Source organism: Hyperolius riggenbachi, chromosome 6, assembly GCF_040937935.1.
Source record: "Hyperolius riggenbachi isolate aHypRig1 chromosome 6, aHypRig1.pri, whole genome shotgun sequence".
NCBI classification, from domain to species: Eukaryota; Metazoa; Chordata; class Amphibia; order Anura; family Hyperoliidae; genus Hyperolius; species Hyperolius riggenbachi.
This window is the reverse complement of record NC_090651.1, coordinates 303973380-303992805: the sequence shown is the minus strand read 5'-3', so window position 1 is coordinate 303992805 and position 19426 is coordinate 303973380. Positions and strand designations below refer to the sequence as shown.

At 44.9% G+C, this 19426-nt stretch overlaps 1 protein-coding gene across 1 annotated transcript; it reads left to right on the top strand.

The window, feature by feature from the left end:
- Window positions 1-12: 12 nt before the first annotated feature.
- Window positions 13-18491, top strand: PRPF31 (pre-mRNA processing factor 31). The gene is made up of 14 exons (XM_068241240.1): window positions 13-173; window positions 7823-8005; window positions 9253-9313; window positions 10023-10106; window positions 11356-11453; window positions 11644-11750; window positions 11848-12017; window positions 12678-12835; window positions 12939-13028; window positions 14653-14780; window positions 14861-14933; window positions 15698-15826; window positions 17160-17258; window positions 18037-18491. The coding sequence occupies exons 2-14, from the start codon at window positions 7832-7834 to the stop codon at window positions 18160-18162; spliced, it is 1497 nt and encodes a 498-aa protein (XP_068097341.1). The 5' UTR covers window positions 13-173; window positions 7823-7831; the 3' UTR covers window positions 18163-18491.
- Window positions 18492-19426: the final 935 nt, after the last annotated feature.

Genomic DNA, 19426 nt, shown 5'->3' with positions numbered 1-19426 from the left:
CGTTCCAGACGTCGCGTACGCAACGTCATATGTATGCGCCATAGTTTCCGTTAGTGAGAACTCAGAAGACAGAGTTGTTGCGTTCTGCTAGCTGTGTCTTCTCCATATCATATCCGACAAGTGGACTGAAGTAAGCGGTGATTGTCTGGCAGATAGCTCCGGTGCAATAGACGGTATGTAGGAAGGGGCTCAGGTGTTTATTTAATTTTGAAGGTGGAGATGCTTAAGATGCTGATTGCAGAGCTCAGCATATACACCTCTGCAAAATGGTACTATAAAGCTGCTGCACTACGACACCCAGCAAGCCCAAAAGCCAGGGGTTCATTCTGGTATATCTGTATTTAGCTGGATGCATTTTTGGACACCCCCTGGCCAAATGACATAGCTGAAAAGTATAAATAGTAAAAATACTTTAGGAAAGAGTGGGGGGTGCGGAGTTAACAGTGCACTTTTAAGTAGAGTTGTGGGTGGCGCTAAGCTCTGGCCATTGTTATTATTTTTAATATTTATATAGCCAGGGCTGTGGAGTCGGAGTCAAGGAGTCAGAGCAATATTTGGGTACCTGGAGTCGATGGTTTTATAAACTAAGGCATCGGAGTTGGATGATTTTTGTACCAACTCCACAGCCCTGTATATAGCAATGCCGTCTTCTGCTGCACTTTAGAGTACATAGTCATGTCACTCAATCCCCAGAGGAACTCACAATCTAATCCTTTCAGTCTAATGTCCCACCATATTATTATGTATTTATATAGCACTTAAATCTGCTGCAGCACATTACAGAGTACATTATCATGTCACTGACTACCCTCAGAGGAGCTCACAGTCTACTCTAATCCAGGGTTGGCCCCACTTTTTAACTCAAGGGCCACATTGGGATCTTAAGTTTGACTGGGGAGTCAGACCAGAACAGGAGTGCAGCGCGCATAGTGCGTCGTGGCAAAAAAAATTGGTGTGGCCACAACAGGATGTGGGCTGAGCTAACTGTAATGTAACAGATTAATGCAAGTACAGTGGGCCCAAGTTCTCTCCCAAAACACAGGTAAAGTGATTCTTAATAACCACCCTGGCGTTCTATTAAGATCGCCAGGGCGGCTGCATGAGGGTTTTTTTTAAATAAAAAAAAAAACTATTTCATGCAGCCAACTGAAAGTTGGCTGCATGAAAGCCCACTAGATGGCGCTCCGGAGGCGTTCTTCTGATCGCCTCCGGCGGCCAAAAGTAACACGGAAGGCCGCAATGAGCAGCCTTCCGTGTTTGGCTTCTCCTGTCGCCATGGCGACGAGCGGAGTGACGTCATGGACGTCAGCTGACGTCAGCCGCCTCCGATCCAGCCCTTAGCGCTGGCCGGAACTATTTGTTCCGGCTGCGCAGGGCTCAGGCGGCTGGGGGGACCCTCTTTCGCTGCTGCTCGCGGCGGATCGCCGCAGAGCGGCGGCGATCGGGCAGCACACGCGGCTGGCAAAGTGCCGGCTGCGTGTGCTGCTCTTTATTTCATAAAAATTGGCCCAGTAGGGCCTGAGCGGCACCCTCTGGTGGTAATGGACGAGCTGAGCTCGTCCATACCGCTAAGGTGGTTAAGGTAATTAGACAAAGTTCCCCTACCCACAAACCACAAAGGCCCAGGGACAGGAAGCAGACCCCCTCAGACAGCAAGACACGTAATGCAGCAGTGTTTCACCAGAAAATACACATAATGGCGCAGCGTTTCCCCAGTTGGACACAACACCTTCCACCTAATTTCAAGCACTGCACAGCAAATTTTATTTTTAGCCAGCGGCAGGCCTACAACAAGCTATTTATTTATTGTATTTATAAAGCGCCAACATATTACGCAGCGCTGAACATTAATTTAGGTTACAGACAATATTTAGGGGTGACATACAGCAATATGACAATACAGGAATACAAGAAAACCAGATCACACACCATAGTATGAGTACCAGGTAATGCTTAGTCATTCACTGGATGGAGCATGGAGATTAGGCAAGTTAGGTTCACTCAGATGCATAGCATGGGTTCACAGTAATGGAGGTGCAAGATCAGGTAGGACTCAAAAGGAGGAGGACCCTGCCCAAAGGCTTACAATCTAGAGGGAGAGGTAAGGACACGAATGGTAGGGGACCAGAGTTCAGCTGTAGGTTTAAAGCACTTGTGAGGGGTAGTAGGCCAGAGTGAAAAGGTGAGTTTTGAGGGCTTTCTTGAAGATGTTGTAGGAGGGGGCTGCCCTAATGGGTGGAGGTAGGGAGTTCCATAGTGTTGGAGCAGCGTGCATGGGACTGGAGGCGTGCATGGGACTGGGTGATGCGGGGGGGCGGTTAGGCGAAGCTCATTGGAAGAGCGGAGTGAGCGGCTAGGTGTGTACCTCTGAGTAAGATCGGAAATGTAGGTTGGACAGATTTGTAGGTCAGACACAGTATCTTGAATCTGATTCTGGACTGGATAGGAAGCCAGTGGAGGGATTCTAGGAGGGGATCTGCCGTGGTGGAGCGATGGGAGCAGTGGATAATTCTGGCTGCCGCATTCATGATGGACTGCAGTGGGGCTGTTCGGGTCATAGGGAGACCAGACAGCAGGGCATTGCAGTAGTCAAGGCGGGAAATTATGAGGGCATGGATGAGGAGTTTGGTGGTAGCAGAGGTCAGGAAAGGGCGACTCTTACAGATGTTACAAAGGTGGAAGTTGCAGGACTTTGTGAGGTTTTGGATGTGGGAAGTGAAGGAGAGTGCTGAGTCCAGGGTGACACCCAGATAGCGGGCTTGAGAGGTAGGGCAAATGGTAGTGTGGTTAACAGGGACATGCACATCTGGGAGGTTCATGGATGGCCGGGGTGGGAAGATCATAAATTCCGTTTTGTCTAGATTTAGTTTCAGGAACCTAGCGGACTTCCAGGAGGAGATGGCTGATAGGCAGGAGGAGACCTTGTCCATGGTAGTGGTGGATATGTCAGGGGTGTGGAGGTAGATCTGGGTGTCATCTGCATACAGATGATAGTTAAAACCCATGGAAGAGATAACCTTGCCAATGGAGGATGTGTATAGGGTGAACAGAAGGGGGCCAAGGGCCGAACCTTGGGGGACTCCCACCGAGAGGTGGTTGGGGGTGGACGAGGACTCATTGAAGGCGGTCGTGAAGGAGCGGTTGGAGAGGTAGGATGAACGCCAGGACAGGGCGAGATCGTGAATGCCCAAGGACTGGAGGAGTAGGGGATGATCTACTGTCAAAAGCTGCTGACAGGTCAAGGAGGAGGAGAATGGAGTATTTACCTTCAGCTTTAGCTAAGGCAAGGTCGTTGACCACCTTGGTGAGAGCAGTTTCGGTTGAGTGGGCAGGCCGAAATCCAGATTGGAGTGGGTCTAGCAGTGAATTGGCATTGAGGAACTGGGTCAGGCATTTGTGAACCAGACGCTCAAGGAGTTTTGAGGCAAAGGGGAGGAGGGAGATAGGACGGTAGTTGGAGGGTAGCGAGGGGTCGAGTGAGGGTTTCTTGAGCAGGGGTAGTACAGTGGCCTGCTTGAAGTCTGAGGGGAAGGTGCCTGTGGATAGGGAGAGGTTGAACAGGGTAGTGAGGACTGGGGCCAATTCCGTGAAGTGAGGCTGGAGTAAATCAGAAGGGATAGGGTCAAGGGGGGAAGTAGTGGTATGGGAAGTCTGCAGTAGGTGGTTGACTTCCTTGGTGGTAGTAGGAGTGAAGGATGTGAGGGGAGGATAGGGTGGAGGAGGAGCTGGTTGGGAGGGGGTGGGAGGTGAAGATTGGATATTTCCTGGCAGATGGAGACAATTTTGTTGATAAAGTGGGTGGCTAAATCTGTGGCAGAGAGGGAGGAAACGGAGGGTGGGGGGGTGGGTTTAAGCAGGGAGATGAAGGTGGCAAAAAGACGCCGGGGGTTAGAAGCTTGTGCTCCGCTGAGCTTGGTAAAGTATTCCTGCTTCGCATGAGCAAGGGAAGTGTGGAACTGCAGCAGGTTGGTCTTGTACTGTAGGAAATCCTGGTTAAGTCTAGTTTTTCTCCGTTTCCGTTCAGTGGCGCGTGTTTTCCTCTGGAGGATGCGAGTATGGGTAGTGCGCCAGGGCTGGGGGTTAGGAAGTCGGTTGCGGCGACATATTGGTGGAGCAGCTTTCTCTAGGGCTGATGAGAGTTTGGCGATACTGAGCTTCAGCAAAATTAGGACAGGTTAGGGTGGGGAGAGTGGAGGAGAGGGCATGGAGGGGGTCAGCAAGGACACTAGGGTTGAGCTTGCGTAGGTCTCACTGCCATCGACCAGGTGGGTGGGTGGCTAATTTGGAGGTGCCTTCCGTGAGGAGGTTGAAGGTGAGAAGGTGATGGTGTGAGGGTGGAAAGGGTGCGATGTCAAGGTCTGCAATGGTGGTGGATTTACTGAATATAGGGTCGAGAGTGTGACCTGCAGTGTGAGTGGGGGTGTTGGCGTGTTGTACTAGTCCAAGTGAGTTGGCAATGGTGAATAGCCGGGTCACAGCGGAGCTCTGGGCTTCATCGATGGGAATATTGAAATCCCCAAGGATGATGGTGGGGAGGTCAGAGGAGAGGATGTGAGGGAGCCAGGAGGCAAGGTCATCGAGAAATTGTGGGGTGGAGCCCGGAGGGCGGTATAAGACCGCAACAATGGCAGGGAGGGGGTGGTAGAGGCGGATGGTGTGGGCCTCAAATGATGTGAATTGTAGAGAGGTAGGTGGGGTGAGGACACGGAAGGTGCAGGATGGGGAGAGGAGCAGACCCACCCCTCCCCAGTTCCTGTTGTCTGGTCTGGGGGTGTGACTGAGGTGAAGCCCCCCCCCGTAGGAGAGGGCAGCCTCTGCGGCAGAGTCAGAGGGGGTGAGCCATCTGACTCTGCCGCTATAGCACGATGTACATATAGATTGGATGGAATGCATTCCTCTAATAGTCCTCAACACTTTTTTTTCTTTAGAGAGAGCCAGGCTGCCAGACTCCAGTAGTGGACCGACTGTTACTTATCCTCGGCTTCCCCCAGGCTCCAGACCCAGTCCAGGCTCCAGACAGCCAGCACTGCATTGCAGTAGGCCTGGCTAAAAGGGATTGCTAATCCTCTCTGCTGCAATGAACACTGCGCGGGCGGTCACTCTCACTCATGACACTGTGACTGTCACTCTCAGTCAGCATAGTTTGTGGTCTGTCTTTGTCTGCTGCTGGTCGCATGGTCGCAGTGCGTGGCAGCTGTGCCGGTGTGTTATTCAGGCAGGACACACAGTAATGCGGGCTGGCTAAATGCTGCACGGTTGCCTTTGCTGTTCTTTCTCTTTTCCTGGTGCAGACGCTGCGGGATGAGTGTGTGACGTGGTGGGCTGGCCTAACTAAGCTACCTCTCTCTCTCCTTATTGGCAGGATAGAGGGGCCAGAACCAAAAAGGCGATATTGGACTTGAACCTGAGGGAGGGACAGAGAGGGAGGACCACACGCTTGGCCACTCGAGCCCCGACTCCCCGAGCTTCCAAGGATAGCGGAGCACGCATGCGCATAGGATAGCTCTCTGAAAGTGCACTGTTTGGACAGCAGGAGCACACAATACGGGCAAGAACAGACAAATGATTTTGGGAGGCATTAGATAGACACAAAAGTTTTGTGTGCAATACTAGACTACAGTAGTATACTAAGTTGCAAAGCATTACTTTAGGGCAGATTTCCATCCATTATTTGGCATTGTGTGTGACATGCAGCCCTGCCTTGCCTGTCAGTGCTCTGCATTATGTCACACACAGTAAGCAGAGGAATTCTGTGTCATCTGTCAGCAGACGACACGATCTCACAGGAATTACACTAATATATACCTGTCTGGCTGTCTGAGAACAGAAGAACACAGCTGTGAGCAGAACTCAGTTCTCTCTGTTGTGCTACTGCTACTGTAGACAGAATTTGTTGGGGCGGGCTCTGTCGGCTGGCTGCCTCTCTCTCATTGGCTGGAGGAAGGCACCAGCATTAAAATAAAAAAAAAAAAAGCTTCTGATTGGTGGGCGGGGGAGAAGGGGAAACTGCTTCTGCTTCTTACCGTGCAGCCATGGGGGACATGGCTGCCTATAGCTCTGTGCACAGAAAATAGCGGCAGTGCCAGTAAATAGTTATTTTAAAGTGTAACTGTCGGGCATAAAATCAAAAATCAATTCTTTATTTTTATCTGGTAAACAAGTAATGAGGTTTCTAACCAGGCAACCAAAAAGTTAAAATCTCTATTACTTTTCTTGTTTATTAATGATCATTCCCCAGTTTACCTGACTCTTTTTTTGGTATGTTGCCGCACAAAGGAAGTTGCAGGGCATGCTGTTTTTTTTTTTTTTTTTTCTTTTTTCTTGCTTCTGTACATTAGTTAAAGCGGATCCGAGATGAAAAACTAACTATAACAAGTAACTTGTCTATATATGTTACCTAAAGTTTTTAGATGGTTTACACAGCAAATCTAGCTGCAAACAGTTTTAATAGAATATGATTATTTCTTCCTGTGATACAATGACAGCAGCCATGTTGTTTGTAAACATTACACAGAGGTAGGCTTATCTGTATCTTGAGCCATCAGCCTAATCCTCCCTCCTCCCCTGTGCCTCTGAAATCAATGGCTAGTAACACCTCCCCCTCCTCATGCCCAGACTGAGCTCCCATGAGCCCTTGCTACTGCCTTGGCTCTCTGAAAACCTGTGGGTGTGGCTTCTTTAGTTTATAGGGAATTAGAGCATTAAAACAAAAACAAAGTATTCGGCTTGAGGAATGCCCTATAAACAATAGGAAAGGAACAATTATGCAATGTGTAAAAGTTCACTTCGGATCCACTTTAAGTCTGAGGGGAAGTCAAGAAGAAAAAAAAGACAACCCAGTATGCCCTGCAACTTCTTTTGTGCGGCAACGTACCAAAAAAGAGTCAGGTAAATTGGGGAATGATCATTTATAAACAAGAAAAGTAATAGTGATTTTAACTTTTTGGTTGCCTGGTTAGCATCCTTATTACTTGTTTACCAGATAAAAATAAAGAATTGATTTTTGATTTTATGCCCGACAGTTACACTTTAACGGACGCTTGTCTCAAAAGGACGGGCAGTACGGACGGGGGAAATTTCATGTCTTTATTACTGACTGCCTGTCCTTAGACGGACGGTTGGCAACAATGAATCTAGCATGTGTACGGGCCTTAAAGAGTACCCAAGGCAGTTTTTTAAACCTAAAAAAGGGACACAGAGGCATGTTTCCATCTGCAGGACATGCCTCTGTGTGCCCTGCTCGCCGCTCTCCATGCCCCCTGCACCCCGCTAGACCCCCTCAGACTTTGATGACATTCAGATGCCAGCAAACTAATGGGGAAGGGGCGTTGCACTGCAGGATAGGAACGCTTGCATAATACCCCTTCCCCGCCTATCATAGCCTTCCATCAGGCTCTCCGCTGCCTGCGCCGTGTCCATGAACGCTGTGCTCTCAGAGGAGAGCGCCCGCGCTGCTTCTCCTGCATGGTGACTTCAGAGGCCACGAAAATAAAAGTGATGGATTGCTGCAGGTCACAGTGGTGGGGAGAGGAGGTAATGAGCGCTACATGATCTGACAGTCCCCTGGATCAGGCAGCATGTGGGTTTTACTTTTAGACCCGGCTTGGGTTAGCTTTAAGATTAGACTTGGACAAATCAAAGTTGGCAGGAAGTTACTTTGATTGGATCAGTTCCCAGCTGCATAAAATTTTCTTTAAATATGCATGCAAGCTGGGCGTATTTGCATCTTATTGACCTTTTCCAGTTATGTTAACTAAGCAATACTGCACTTTGGAACAATGCACCACAGTTAAATCGTTCAAAAATCTCTGCTGTTCCTCAGTGATACAAAATGTCCTTGGCGGATGAGCTGCTGGCTGACCTGGAGGAGGCAGCTGAGGAAGAAGAGGACAACTTAATAGATGAAGATGACCTGGAGACAATTGAGGAAGTTCAGGAGGAAATGCAGGTGGATCTGAATGCGGAGTCGGTGAAAAGTATAGCTAAACTTCTGGACAGTAAACAGGTGAGGTTAATCAGGTAATTGCATTACAGTGCTATATGCCAGTTCACAAACAAACTACATACCAGGAGCCTAATGCTAGGTACACCCAATGCAATATTCGGACAGATTAATGCCCATTTCCACTATCGCGCATCCGCATGCATTGTCTGCATGCGTATTCGCATAGCCAATACAAGTGGATGGCCCTGTTTCCACTTGTCAGTAATCCTGAGCGTTTTTTCTGTGCGGGAGAAATCTGCACAGAAGAGCCCTCAGAATTCGCACCCCGCACACTGCTATGCGAATCGCCGCTAATGTATTTAATAGGGAAATCGCATGCGGTTTTGGCATGCGTATTTTACCGCAATTTTGCATAGAAACTAATGTTAAATCACACACAGTGACATGGTTAAAATCGCAGTAAAATACGCATGCGGAATCACACCCGTATGCGATTTCGTCAGCGGTGATTCCGCACCACACAAGTGGAAACGAGCCCTTACTGTCCGATCGATTATTTCCAACACGTCAGTTCTGATTTCTGATTGATTTTTCATAGTGAACGGAAAATCGTTTGAAAAATCGGAAATCAGATCGGACATGTTGGAAATAATCGATTTGACAGTAAATCTGTCAGAAAATTGCATCGTGTGTACCTAGCATTACAGGCCCCCACAGCCCCTTCTTCTCATGATATGTCCCTGTTGTGTATGCAGTGACATTGGGCTTGGTGTTCACCTGGCCTGCCACGCTGTGGGAAACAATCATAAGAAAGGAATGGCGTTTATTAAGGGATGGGTTGGAAGCCTAGCCTATGTGGGGTAAGGGGTAGGGCCAGCACGGAAACTGTGTGGCCACTGCAGCACAGGAACTGTTGATAAAGTTAAAGTACAACTGAAATAGGATATGGAGGCTGCCATATTTATTTCCTTTTAAACAATACCAGTTGCCTGGCTACAGTTGATGCCCAATGGTCTTAACTTTGACCTCCCAAGTTTCTTGCCAACTTCAATTGGTATCCGTGAAATCAATTATTGACCACTTATGGTGCGATCCAATGGATTAATTACTGTGGGTGGTGTGAGTGGTGGACTAGGGACAGTAATTGTTGATAGCTCAAATTTACAATGGGATGGCAGTGTGTCGTGGTATATTCTAATGTGGTTGTGTTACATGTGAACATCTAAAATGAGGTGGATTCTTTCTGTATTTATTTATGGTTTGCATATGCTTTAATAAAGCATATAATAATTTGAACTTCTTTTTAGTTTGCAGACATTTTGGCAAAAATTGAAGAATATGTTAAAAAGCAAGTAAAATCATCAGAAGGTATTTTTTTGTTTTTTTTTTTGTTTTCCTTAACCGGTTAACTTAAATCTTTCTTATTAGCATCAGGATACATTTTATTTTGTAACTATCTTCTCCTCTTGTATACAGCATGCACCAAACAAGCAAAAAAGAATTCATATTACATTGGTCCAGATTTAATTACAGTAGAATGCCTTTATAGTAAACTCTAAGGGACCAGGCAAAGTAGTTTACTATATCAGAAATTGTCATACTCAAGCACATAAAGAATACTTAAGTACTACATCTTAATTCCCTCAATAATTTGGAGTGCTTATTTCTTTTCAATGCATCAGCAAGCGAGCACAGACAATGTCTTAGCTAGATCAAAATTCACAGTGCTCAATATGCAAGGATTTGCATGCAATAATCGTGCAACACCTTACACAGAAAGTATAGGTCTCACCAGTTAATGCAGGTACAGTACTGATAGTGTGCTCCTCTGTCCACATTTCTGTGCAGCCTGTATGAAGCTGCAGGGTTGCAGCCATGCACAAGCGAGTCACAGATGACCAGCAATTTTCTCAGTAATCAGACAGGAAGCTTCGGACTCGCTGTCTTTTTGAGGTAATCCACGCAGGTCGAGAGTAGTCTGCAGATAGTGAGACTACAAGTGGCTGCCAGCCCAACTATGGCTCATGGATCTCAGATAGTGTTTTCCATCTGTAACTTTGATTTTGTTCTTGTCTAGTTTTGGGACCGGTGGAGGCTGCTCCGGAGTATAAAGTGATTGTGGATGCAAATAATTTGACAGTGGAGATTGAGAATGAATTGAGTAAGTTTTATGGCTATTATGTCTGTTTAGAAAAAATTGATTACCACAATACAGTGACGTAATGATACTCTTCTACAGGTAGTGATGATTGTTTATCGTTTCCGACAGGATCTTTCTAACTGCCTCTAACCTATCCTTAACACTAATACTACTGATCTACCTAGCATTACTTGTTCTAACAAACCCGGCGCTGTGTACTGATAGCTCACTGCCACTTGCCGAACACTTATTCATGTCTGCTGCTTGACGTTGTCCCTGTGCCAAAATGAACCTTCCAGTGTTCCTCAGTCGCAAATAAAAGGATACCCTAAGTGACATGATGAGATAGGCATGTGTATGTACAGTGCCTAGCACACAAATAACTATGCTGTGTTCCTTTTTTTTTTTCTTTCTCTGCCTGCAAGAGTTAAATATCAGGTATGTAAGTGGCTCAGACAGGAAGTGACTACAGTGTGACCCTCACTGATGAGAAATTCCCCTTTTTATCTTTTTTTTTTTTTTTGCTCTCAGAAGCCATTTTCTGCTAGAAAAGTTTTTTTATAGCTGGAATTTCTTATCAGTGAGGGTCACACTGTAGTCCTTTCCTGTCTGAGCCACTTACATACCTGATATTTAACTCTTGCAGGCAGAGAAAGAAAAAAAAAAAGGAACACAGCATAGTTATTTGTGTGCTAGGCACTGTACATACACATGCCTATCTCATCATGTCACATGTCACTTCAGGTATCCTTTAATATTGCAGTCTGAGACTGGCTAAAAAGCCAGTTGCTGCTGGAAGAACCGTTTCATGTGAACATAAATGTTGTTTCCCCTTCAGTCAAATGTAACCGGTTTATGACCACAAATGTAACCGGTTTATGACCACCACAAGTTAAAACTACACCGCGCTTGTGGCTGCTTGAGGCACCATAGTTTTAACACTGACGCCTCCCATGCATAGGACGCAATCGCGCGCCCCTGCCAGCACATCAGTCAGGAGCCGCTTTCATTGGCTCCTGAGCCCCTGATCACTGTGAGCCAATCACAGGGATCAGGAAGTAGTGAATTAGAGTGTCATGTGTTTTAGACTAGGCGCACAATAGGCAGAATCTCTTGTGTTGCGGATAAAACGCATGCATTTTTCCCCGTATTGAAAGTCTATGGGCGGCATAAAAAACAGCATGTATCTGCATTTTACAATGTGCATTTTTGTGCTCTTCTGAGTGGCAGCATCTTGTCATCGCCTTATGAATTGTGTGTATTTCCACAGACATCATTCACAAATTTATCAGAGATAAATACTCTAAGAGATTTCCTGAACTGGAGTCGTTGGTGCCCAATGCATTGGACTATATCAGAACAGTGAAGGTGGGTGGAGTTTTTTTATCATTATTATAATGCTACATTTTTTTTATTTTTAGATCATCTTATTTATTTTTACATTATTTATAGATGAGCTGCACATTGTGGAATGCAAATTGAAATACTTTTGCTGGGAATGTATCTAGAAATTGTTGTCTGCCTTTGCTGCTAATTTCTCTGCATGTCACTTTTGCAGGAACTTGGAAACTGTTTGGATAAATGCAAAAACAATGAGAACCTTCACCAGATCCTCACCAATGCCACTATAATGGTTGTCAGTGTGACCGCCTCCACCACACAGGGGTAAGGATTGGCCACTTCATTGTTTACTTGCATGATACTGGATCGGTGTGATTTCTATATGACTTTCATGGCTGGTATGTGTGTGCTTTGTGTGCAGGCAGCAGCTGACTGATGAGGAACTGGAGCACATTGAAGAGGCCTGTGACATGGCACTGGAGCTCAACCAATCCAAACACAGAATCTACGAATATGTGGAGTCTCGTATGTCCTTCATTGCTCCCAATCTGTCCATCATTGTGGGGGCCTCAACTGCTGCCAAGATCATGGGTGAGCCATACACTGGATAACTATGTAGACCATGTGTACTTTTCTTTGGTTATCAAACTGGATATTGAATTTCTGTCATAGAAAACTGTAGCAAAGTCACAATGCAAGAGAGGGACACTGGAACTTAAGCACACTAAGTATATTTAAAGGACCCATCCAGTGAAGAAAGTAAGCAGTTAAAATCTGACAGAACCAACATGTTTTGGACTAATCCTTCTCCTCTTGGGAGATTCTCATGGTTTTCTTTGTTTTCAAAAGAATTTCATGGCAAAATGCTAAGATACCCGGCAGCCTCCCTACTCGCACATGATTTTGGCAGTTAGAATAAGCAACTGGCATTCAGGAAATGCTTTTGAAAACAAAGAAAACCCTGAGAATCCCCCATGAGGAGATGGACTAGTCCAAAATCTGTTGCTTCTGTCAGATTTTAACTGATAATTGTTGGCTAAAACATCCAATAACTACTGTTTCAGCTGAGTGTGTGTACAAAGGCCGTCTGATCGATCCTGAGCGGATCATTAAGAATCTGATTGAAATGGTATTTTAACCTAACCCCCTCTTCCCGCGCTATGAAGTGTAATTAATTTTTTTACACTTCTGGTACTCTTTTTTTTGTTTTTGTTTTTTTTTGTTTTTGTTTGTTATTTCTTTTTATTTTAGGTATTGCCGGTGGTCTTACAAACTTGTCAAAGATGCCTGCCTGCAACGTTATGCTTCTGGGGGCTCAGAGGAAGACCCTATCGGGATTCTCCAGCACCTCTGTTCTTCCTCATACAGGATATATCTATCACAGTGATATTGTCCAGTCTCTGCCACCAGTAAGTAGGCTTCTAGGGTTTTTTTTTTTTGTTTGTTTGTTTTTTTTACACTTTAGTCATGTTCATAAGATTTGAGTTTAAATGCTTCTCTAATCCATTGCAGGACTTACATCGGAAGGCTGCTCGCCTGGTGTCTGCCAAGTGCACCTTGGCTGCTCGAGTAGATAGTTTCCACGAGAGTTCTGAGGGAAAGGTCAGCGCTCAAAATATTTCTAGAGTTGTGCAATGTAATGGCTTCTATAATATTTGCTATTAAATGTGAACATGATCAGTTTCATAAGAAAATAATTTCTCTGTGGTACTATTTATGGCTGATCTCTAGGGTTGTAAATCTTAAAATACATTGTACTCAAACTTTCATTAAGCAAACTCTGTATTGAAAATGAAAACATTTTAAGTGTACCTGAGACAGGGGAACAAGTTCTATTTTACCTACCCGGGGCTTCTTCCAGTCCCTCGTAGCCTTACAGATCCCTTTGTTTCCTCTTGGTCAGCTCTGCCACTGTACCCCTCTGTAAGATGGGCCGCTGCAGGCTACTGCACATGTGTAGCCTCCTTGATTGCACTCCCAACCACAAGAGTGGGCCGCTGCAGGCTACTGCGCATGCGCAGCCTAGGTCGTGTGCCTCCCTGATTGCTCTCCCGGCCACGAGAATGTGAGTGAGGCGGCGAGGCTGGGCCCATACATACGCAGTAGCCTGAGACTCGTCCAGTCGGCAACCTTTTGGAGGGGCACAGCAGAGAAGCCCGGGAGGAAACCGAGGGGCTGGAAGAAGCCCCAGGTAAGAAATTTAGAGCTTGTTCCCCTGTCTCAGGTACTCTTTAAGCTCAAAAAATGCTGTAAAACCGATCTTCACAGTACGAAGCATATTCAAATAAAGCTTTTAATGGCTCTGAGGACATTGTTCATCTTATAAGGAGCTTGTTGAGACACTAGTAAGAGGTACTTAACAGCCTGCCAAAAAAAGACCCCATTTACTGATAGTCCATTCTTTACAGAGGGAAAGGGGAATGTGCCAGGACACATGCTTGCAGCATTATGTGACTAGAACAAGCCAACTAAAGAACAGCAGCTGCCATCATGGTGGTTGTTTGTTCCTTGAAAAAGACATTGACCTTTTACTAGTAGGCAAGTGTTTTTGTTCTTGTAATTCTCTGTAAGTGAGTTATAAAGCAACTTTGTAAATTGGCCTGAGAAGAGAAAGCTGATTCCGGATCAATTTCAGCAGGATTCTATTAGAGAGAGATTTCTCTTGATCGAATCTGCTCATCATCACTTGAAGTATGGCTACCTTAACTGTTTAATCTACTCTCCCTTACCTCATCCCCAACAATAACCCACACAACCTGTTACTTGCCTAACTGCTGATCCTAACCAATATTCACCTTCCATTGTCTTCATTGGCAGGTGTATAATATGGGTGATGGGGCTCAGCTGTTGTATAGCTGGGTGCTAGCTTTTTGTAAAGTAGCCAAATATTGACACCCATTCATTTTTGCTGTAGCCAATATCTGGTGCTCAAGCTATACAGCAGCTGAGCTCTGGATCCAAATTAAAGACCTGGTGCTGACTGTGTAGCTGTGTGTATAGCTAGTAGCAGTGTATAGCTGCTACTTTGCATTATAGTCTATTGTGGGAGTGGCCTAATCAGCAGCTGCCACTCTGTGCTGCCTAGAGATGTTTTCGTTTTGAGCTTGTTCTCTAATTGTTGTCCAGGGAACTTGGGCATGGGACAGAGTGGCTTGTAAATTTCATACTAAAGAGACCATAGCCTGATTGTTCCTGACGCCTGAAGGTTTGATCGTCTTTGTTGCAGGTGGGTTATGATTTAAAAGAGGAGATTGAAAGAAAATTTGACAAGTGGCAAGAACCTCCCCCTGTTAAGCAAGTGAAACCCCTGCCAGCCCCCCTAGATGGGCAGAGAAAGAAGCGTGGTGGCCGAAGGTGAGGAGCACTTTCTGCACATTAGAAGCATTCATTCTGCTCACAACATGAATTCCATAACCTGGTTCTGTCTTATTTAGGTACCGTAAGATGAAGGAACGACTGGGGCTGACAGAAATCCGCAAACAGGCTAACCGCATGAGCTTTGGAGAGGTATGTTATTACAGTAGAGTCCCTGGTTATCCAGAACTCCACTATCGGCAGTCTCAAGCAACTAACACAAAACGCTGGAAGCTCACTTCAGACTGATCTATTAATTAAAAGGCTGTGTAGGTTCAGAGTTCTTCGTTCTTCACAGCTTGTTCCTGTGGCTCCCCCACCTCTCCTCACCACACTGAAGCCTTTGGGAAACTTTTTTTTTGAAAATTTGTCTGCTGGCCATAATACCATGCAGGGCCACCACCTTCCGCTGCTATGCACATAATTCGAGGATCCGACTTCAGTCTTGCGGCTAGGCTGCATTTTGCTCAATTTGCTGCAGGCATCTTGCCTATGTACTCCAGACTGCTCCCCAAGCAAAAGCATTATAAACATTGACTGCTAGCTGTTATATAAACAGCCCGTTAACAACTCAATTGAAAAATGGAGTGTTTGTAGCAATAACATAATATACCATTATACATTTGTTGTGGGAGACATAGAAGTGTCAGCATGCCAAGCCACTCTGCTAATGGAATTGTTGGCTCATAAACGAATATTTTCTAGGTGAAACTGTGTCTGCTCATGCTTGGATATGCACAGTAACGGACATCTCTTATTATCCATTGAGGAACACAGTAGGCCTGTAGGGTATAAGAATGAGGCTGGACACTCCTCCACATGTCCAGGTTCATCAGCTTAGGCACAGTGCTATTAGGGGAGCCCTGACATTCAGGTACTTGTGACGAATGACACATCTGTTCTTCTACCCATATCAGATTGAAGAAGATGCCTATCAAGAAGATCTTGGTTTCAGTTTGGGACACCTTGGGAAGTCGGGAAGCGGAAGAGTGCGTCAAGCTCAAGTCAATGAAGCCACAAAGGCCAGAATCTCCAAAACCTTACAGGTAATCGAAGTACGAAGCTTTTCTGCAAATGTGTTTCCTGGGGACATGTAAGTCTGCAGTCTAGAGATAAGTATCTGGACATTTTGGACATGTGATGTTGCATCTAGATACATGTACACTGCATTGATTATAGGCACAGATGAAACTGCAGGTTAGATATACACTACAATGTTTATGGGAGATTTGTGGAAAATAAGCAGAAGGTTCATTTCTGGCAAACAGAAGGAGCAATCAACGTGGAAAGGAGTGGGGGGGATAAAGGTGCTGCTCTTATTATCCACCTCAGTGGCAAAAGTATCTGTGTATCTTGTGTATCTGTGTTTGAGACAAGCGACAGAGCGCACTCAGGGTAACAGTATAGCGGTAGATCAGGTGAATTCAGAATAGTCTCACCTCTAGAGGCTGCTGGCGAACCTGTGCAGGAGTAGCCAGGGTGTAGGCTTTTATCCCTCTAGCCAGGGATCAGGTACAAAGGCAGCTGGATTCCTCCTTCACTCAGCTGGTGGTTGTTGGCAGGCAGTGAGCGTCTCTAAGGTTGTACATCCTGTCTGTGTGCGATTACCACTATATGCGGTTGCACAAGCAGACTGGTGGATTTCAAAGCATTGGCTCCAGGAGTGAGGAATCAAAAGGCAAAGCTCCGCACTGCTCCGTGAGTCTTGCACAGGCAGCTCATCATGAGCAGTTGGAGCGGTGGTCTAATTGTAATGCACCAATGTGTGTAGGGAAGAAGAAATGGCCAATTAGTGTTAACTGAAGTTTCTTTAGGTACATGGCCAAGATATATAGTTTTATTTAGGTATATGGTTTATGAAGATACATGGGACTGCAGACTAGATAAAAGTATAATGCAATGTTTACAGGGGAACTCATGATCCTGCAGGTTACATCAAAGTACACTGTAATATTTGTATCTACAAGAAGGTAGTGGGTACACCTATATTAATAAAGCTGATGTTTCACTAAAAGTGTACCAGAGATAAAGAACACCTCAGGATTTATATTTACCTGGAGCTTCCTCCAGCCCCCTGTAGTCTGTCTGGTCTACTCAGTTCTCCCGCAACCTGTCTTTATTCCCCAACTGGCCCAATCATCGGGCACTGCGCATGAACGGTCCAAGGTAAGTAAAAATCCAAAGTTGTCAATCTTCATCTCGGGTTTATTTTATAGGAAAATAGCATGCAGGTGTACCTGAGACAGTTGCTTTTCCCCCAATCCCTTTTCAGTAGGCATAAAGGACTTTTAGTACCAGCAAATCTCTCCAAAACCTGTACACAGTGCGTTATTAAACTGGCTTTGCATGCATATCTTTAATACCGTTATTTCTTCACAGCGCACACTACAAAGGCAAAGTGTGGTTTATGGAGGAAAGTCCACTATCAGAGATCGGTCTTCAGGGACCGCATCCAGTGTCGCCTTCACCCCTCTACAGGTGAGTCCTGCAATTCTTAGCACACTAGTTTGAAGGGAAATCGCACTTATTGAAAGTCTATAGGCCGCATTGCGAATCGCAGTTCTCTGATTTGCAATGTACGGTTTTAAAATCGCATATGTTGGCTCTTCCTGCAAAGTCAGTGACTCAAATGCGATTTGCATACAATACTTTCTTATGGATATAAAAAATGATACTGCATTTTTTTCCCAGCAAAAAGGGCAGATTTAACCCATTAGCAGCTTCAATAGAGCTATCTTTTGAGATAAGTGCACTGCTTTTGTCCTCAGTCGGCAGAACTCGGTGTGCTCTAAATTCATGGAATGCTTTGATCTTTCTCTACTTGCAGAAAATATTCAAACTTAAAGCGGTCCTCTGTTGTTTTCTCAGACTGCCCCCTAGTGACAAGTGGCCATGAATACACATTACAGCAGTACTAATTGGAAGCAAGGAAATGTAGCAAATAAGAAATAAAAAAAAAATGCTAAAATAAAAAAAACACTGATCTGGTAGTAACATTTGCATCTTTTTATAGTATCATACAGAAGAGGTCACATGGGTAAACAGTGCACAGATGTCAATACAAACTGCTCTGCAGTGTGTAATTCATTGTATGATCACTATAATTTCATTATCAGCAGGTGTGTGTGCATATCAGAGGATTATCTCTGCGGTGTTGGAGATTGCCATAGTATAAAATTTGAGGTCTAGATTGATGTGATGGCAGCTGCCTTGTCCAGGCACATGGTGATTTTGTTGTTTCTTGTTTCTTCCAAAGGGGTTGGAGATTGTGAATCCACAAGCTGCAGAGAAGAAGGTAGCAGAAGCCAATCAGAAGTATTTCTCCAGCATGGCAGAGTTTGTGAAAGTGAAAAGTGAAAAGAGTGGGACAATGACACAATAACTCCGCCCCTGTGTTATGTAACTTCTTGGTATATATGAACTGTGCAATAGGACATGTGTATGTTGAATAGCCTGCAGCGAAGTGCAGAATCCAGGGACAGTGCAAATCTTGCATTACCTGGACTGGAGAAAGATTCTGTTTCTGGGCCTTTATGTATCCCTGAGACCTGCATGCAGGCAGCTATCATATTTTGTTCTGTAGAACAAGGACTTTTTATCAAATTCACTGTTTTTTCTTATTTTATATACAATAACAGACAGATGGTCTACTACAGAAATGTTCTTACTAAAAGTGAACCCGAGGTGAAAATAAATTGATGAGCTAAACAATTGTATTTCTCTTCTTACTCCTAAAAATGATTTTATTTTTTTTTTTTGTTTTGTTTTTTTTGTAGACAGCCTACGGTTTTTATTTTATATTTAAACATTTACAAAGTAAGAATGTTTTATTGTCTCTGCTCAATGGCGGCCTATTAAAGGGAACCAAAACTGAGAAGGATATGGATTTTTTTTTTTTTTTTTTCCTTTTTAAAATACCAGTTGCCTGACTCTCCTGCTGATCCTGTGTCTCTAATACTTTTAGCCACAGACCCTCAACAAGCATGCAGATCGGGTGCTCTGTCTGAAGTCAGACTGGATTAGCTGCACGCTTGGTTCAGGTGTGTGATTAAGCCACCACTGCAGCCAAAGAGATCAGCAGGACTAACAAGCAACTGGTATTGTTTAAAAGGACACATCCATATCCCTCTCAGTTTAGGTTCTCTTTAAAGGGACTCCGAGCAGTGCAGAAACTATGGAAAGATGCATATCATTTTAAAGCTATCTTTCTCCTCTTTCCAATGATATATATAAACCGCCACACTACGCCTTTTAGTTTGCTATTTTCGCGATTGAAATTGCCGCGGCCACGATTTCGATCCCAAAAATAGAGAACTAAAAGGCGTAGGGCGACAATTTAGGTGTCGCCAGAAAGAGGAGAGAGCTTTAAAATGAAATCCATCTTTCCATAGTTACTTGTATTACACAGGGCGACTTTTTCCTAAAGTCAGCAGCTCCATTCTGCTGAATGGAGCTGCTGACACTGGGGAAAGTGTCGTCCTGTGTAATACAAGTAACTATGGAAAGATGGATATCATTTTAAAGCTCTTTCTCCTCTTTCTGGCGACACCTAAATCGTCGCCCTACACCTTCAAGTTTTCTCTATTTTCGCGATTTGAAATCGCGGCAATTTCAATTGCAAAAATAGCGAAAACTAAAAGGCGTAG

What these genes read in the sequence shown, in the direction of transcription:
- PRPF31 (XM_068241240.1), top strand. Translation starts at nt 7,832, where the DNA reads ATGTCCTTGGCGGATGAGCTGCTGGCTGACCTGGAGGAGGCAGCTGAG. An exon ending in ACCGCCTCCACCACACAGGG is followed by an intron (nt 11,751 to 11,847) that starts GTAAGGATTGGC and finishes CTTTGTGTGCAG; the next exon opens with GCAGCAGCTGACTGATGAGG. An exon ending in TTGTCCAGTCTCTGCCACCA is followed by an intron (nt 12,836 to 12,938) that starts GTAAGTAGGCTT and finishes AATCCATTGCAG; the next exon opens with GACTTACATCGGAAGGCTGC.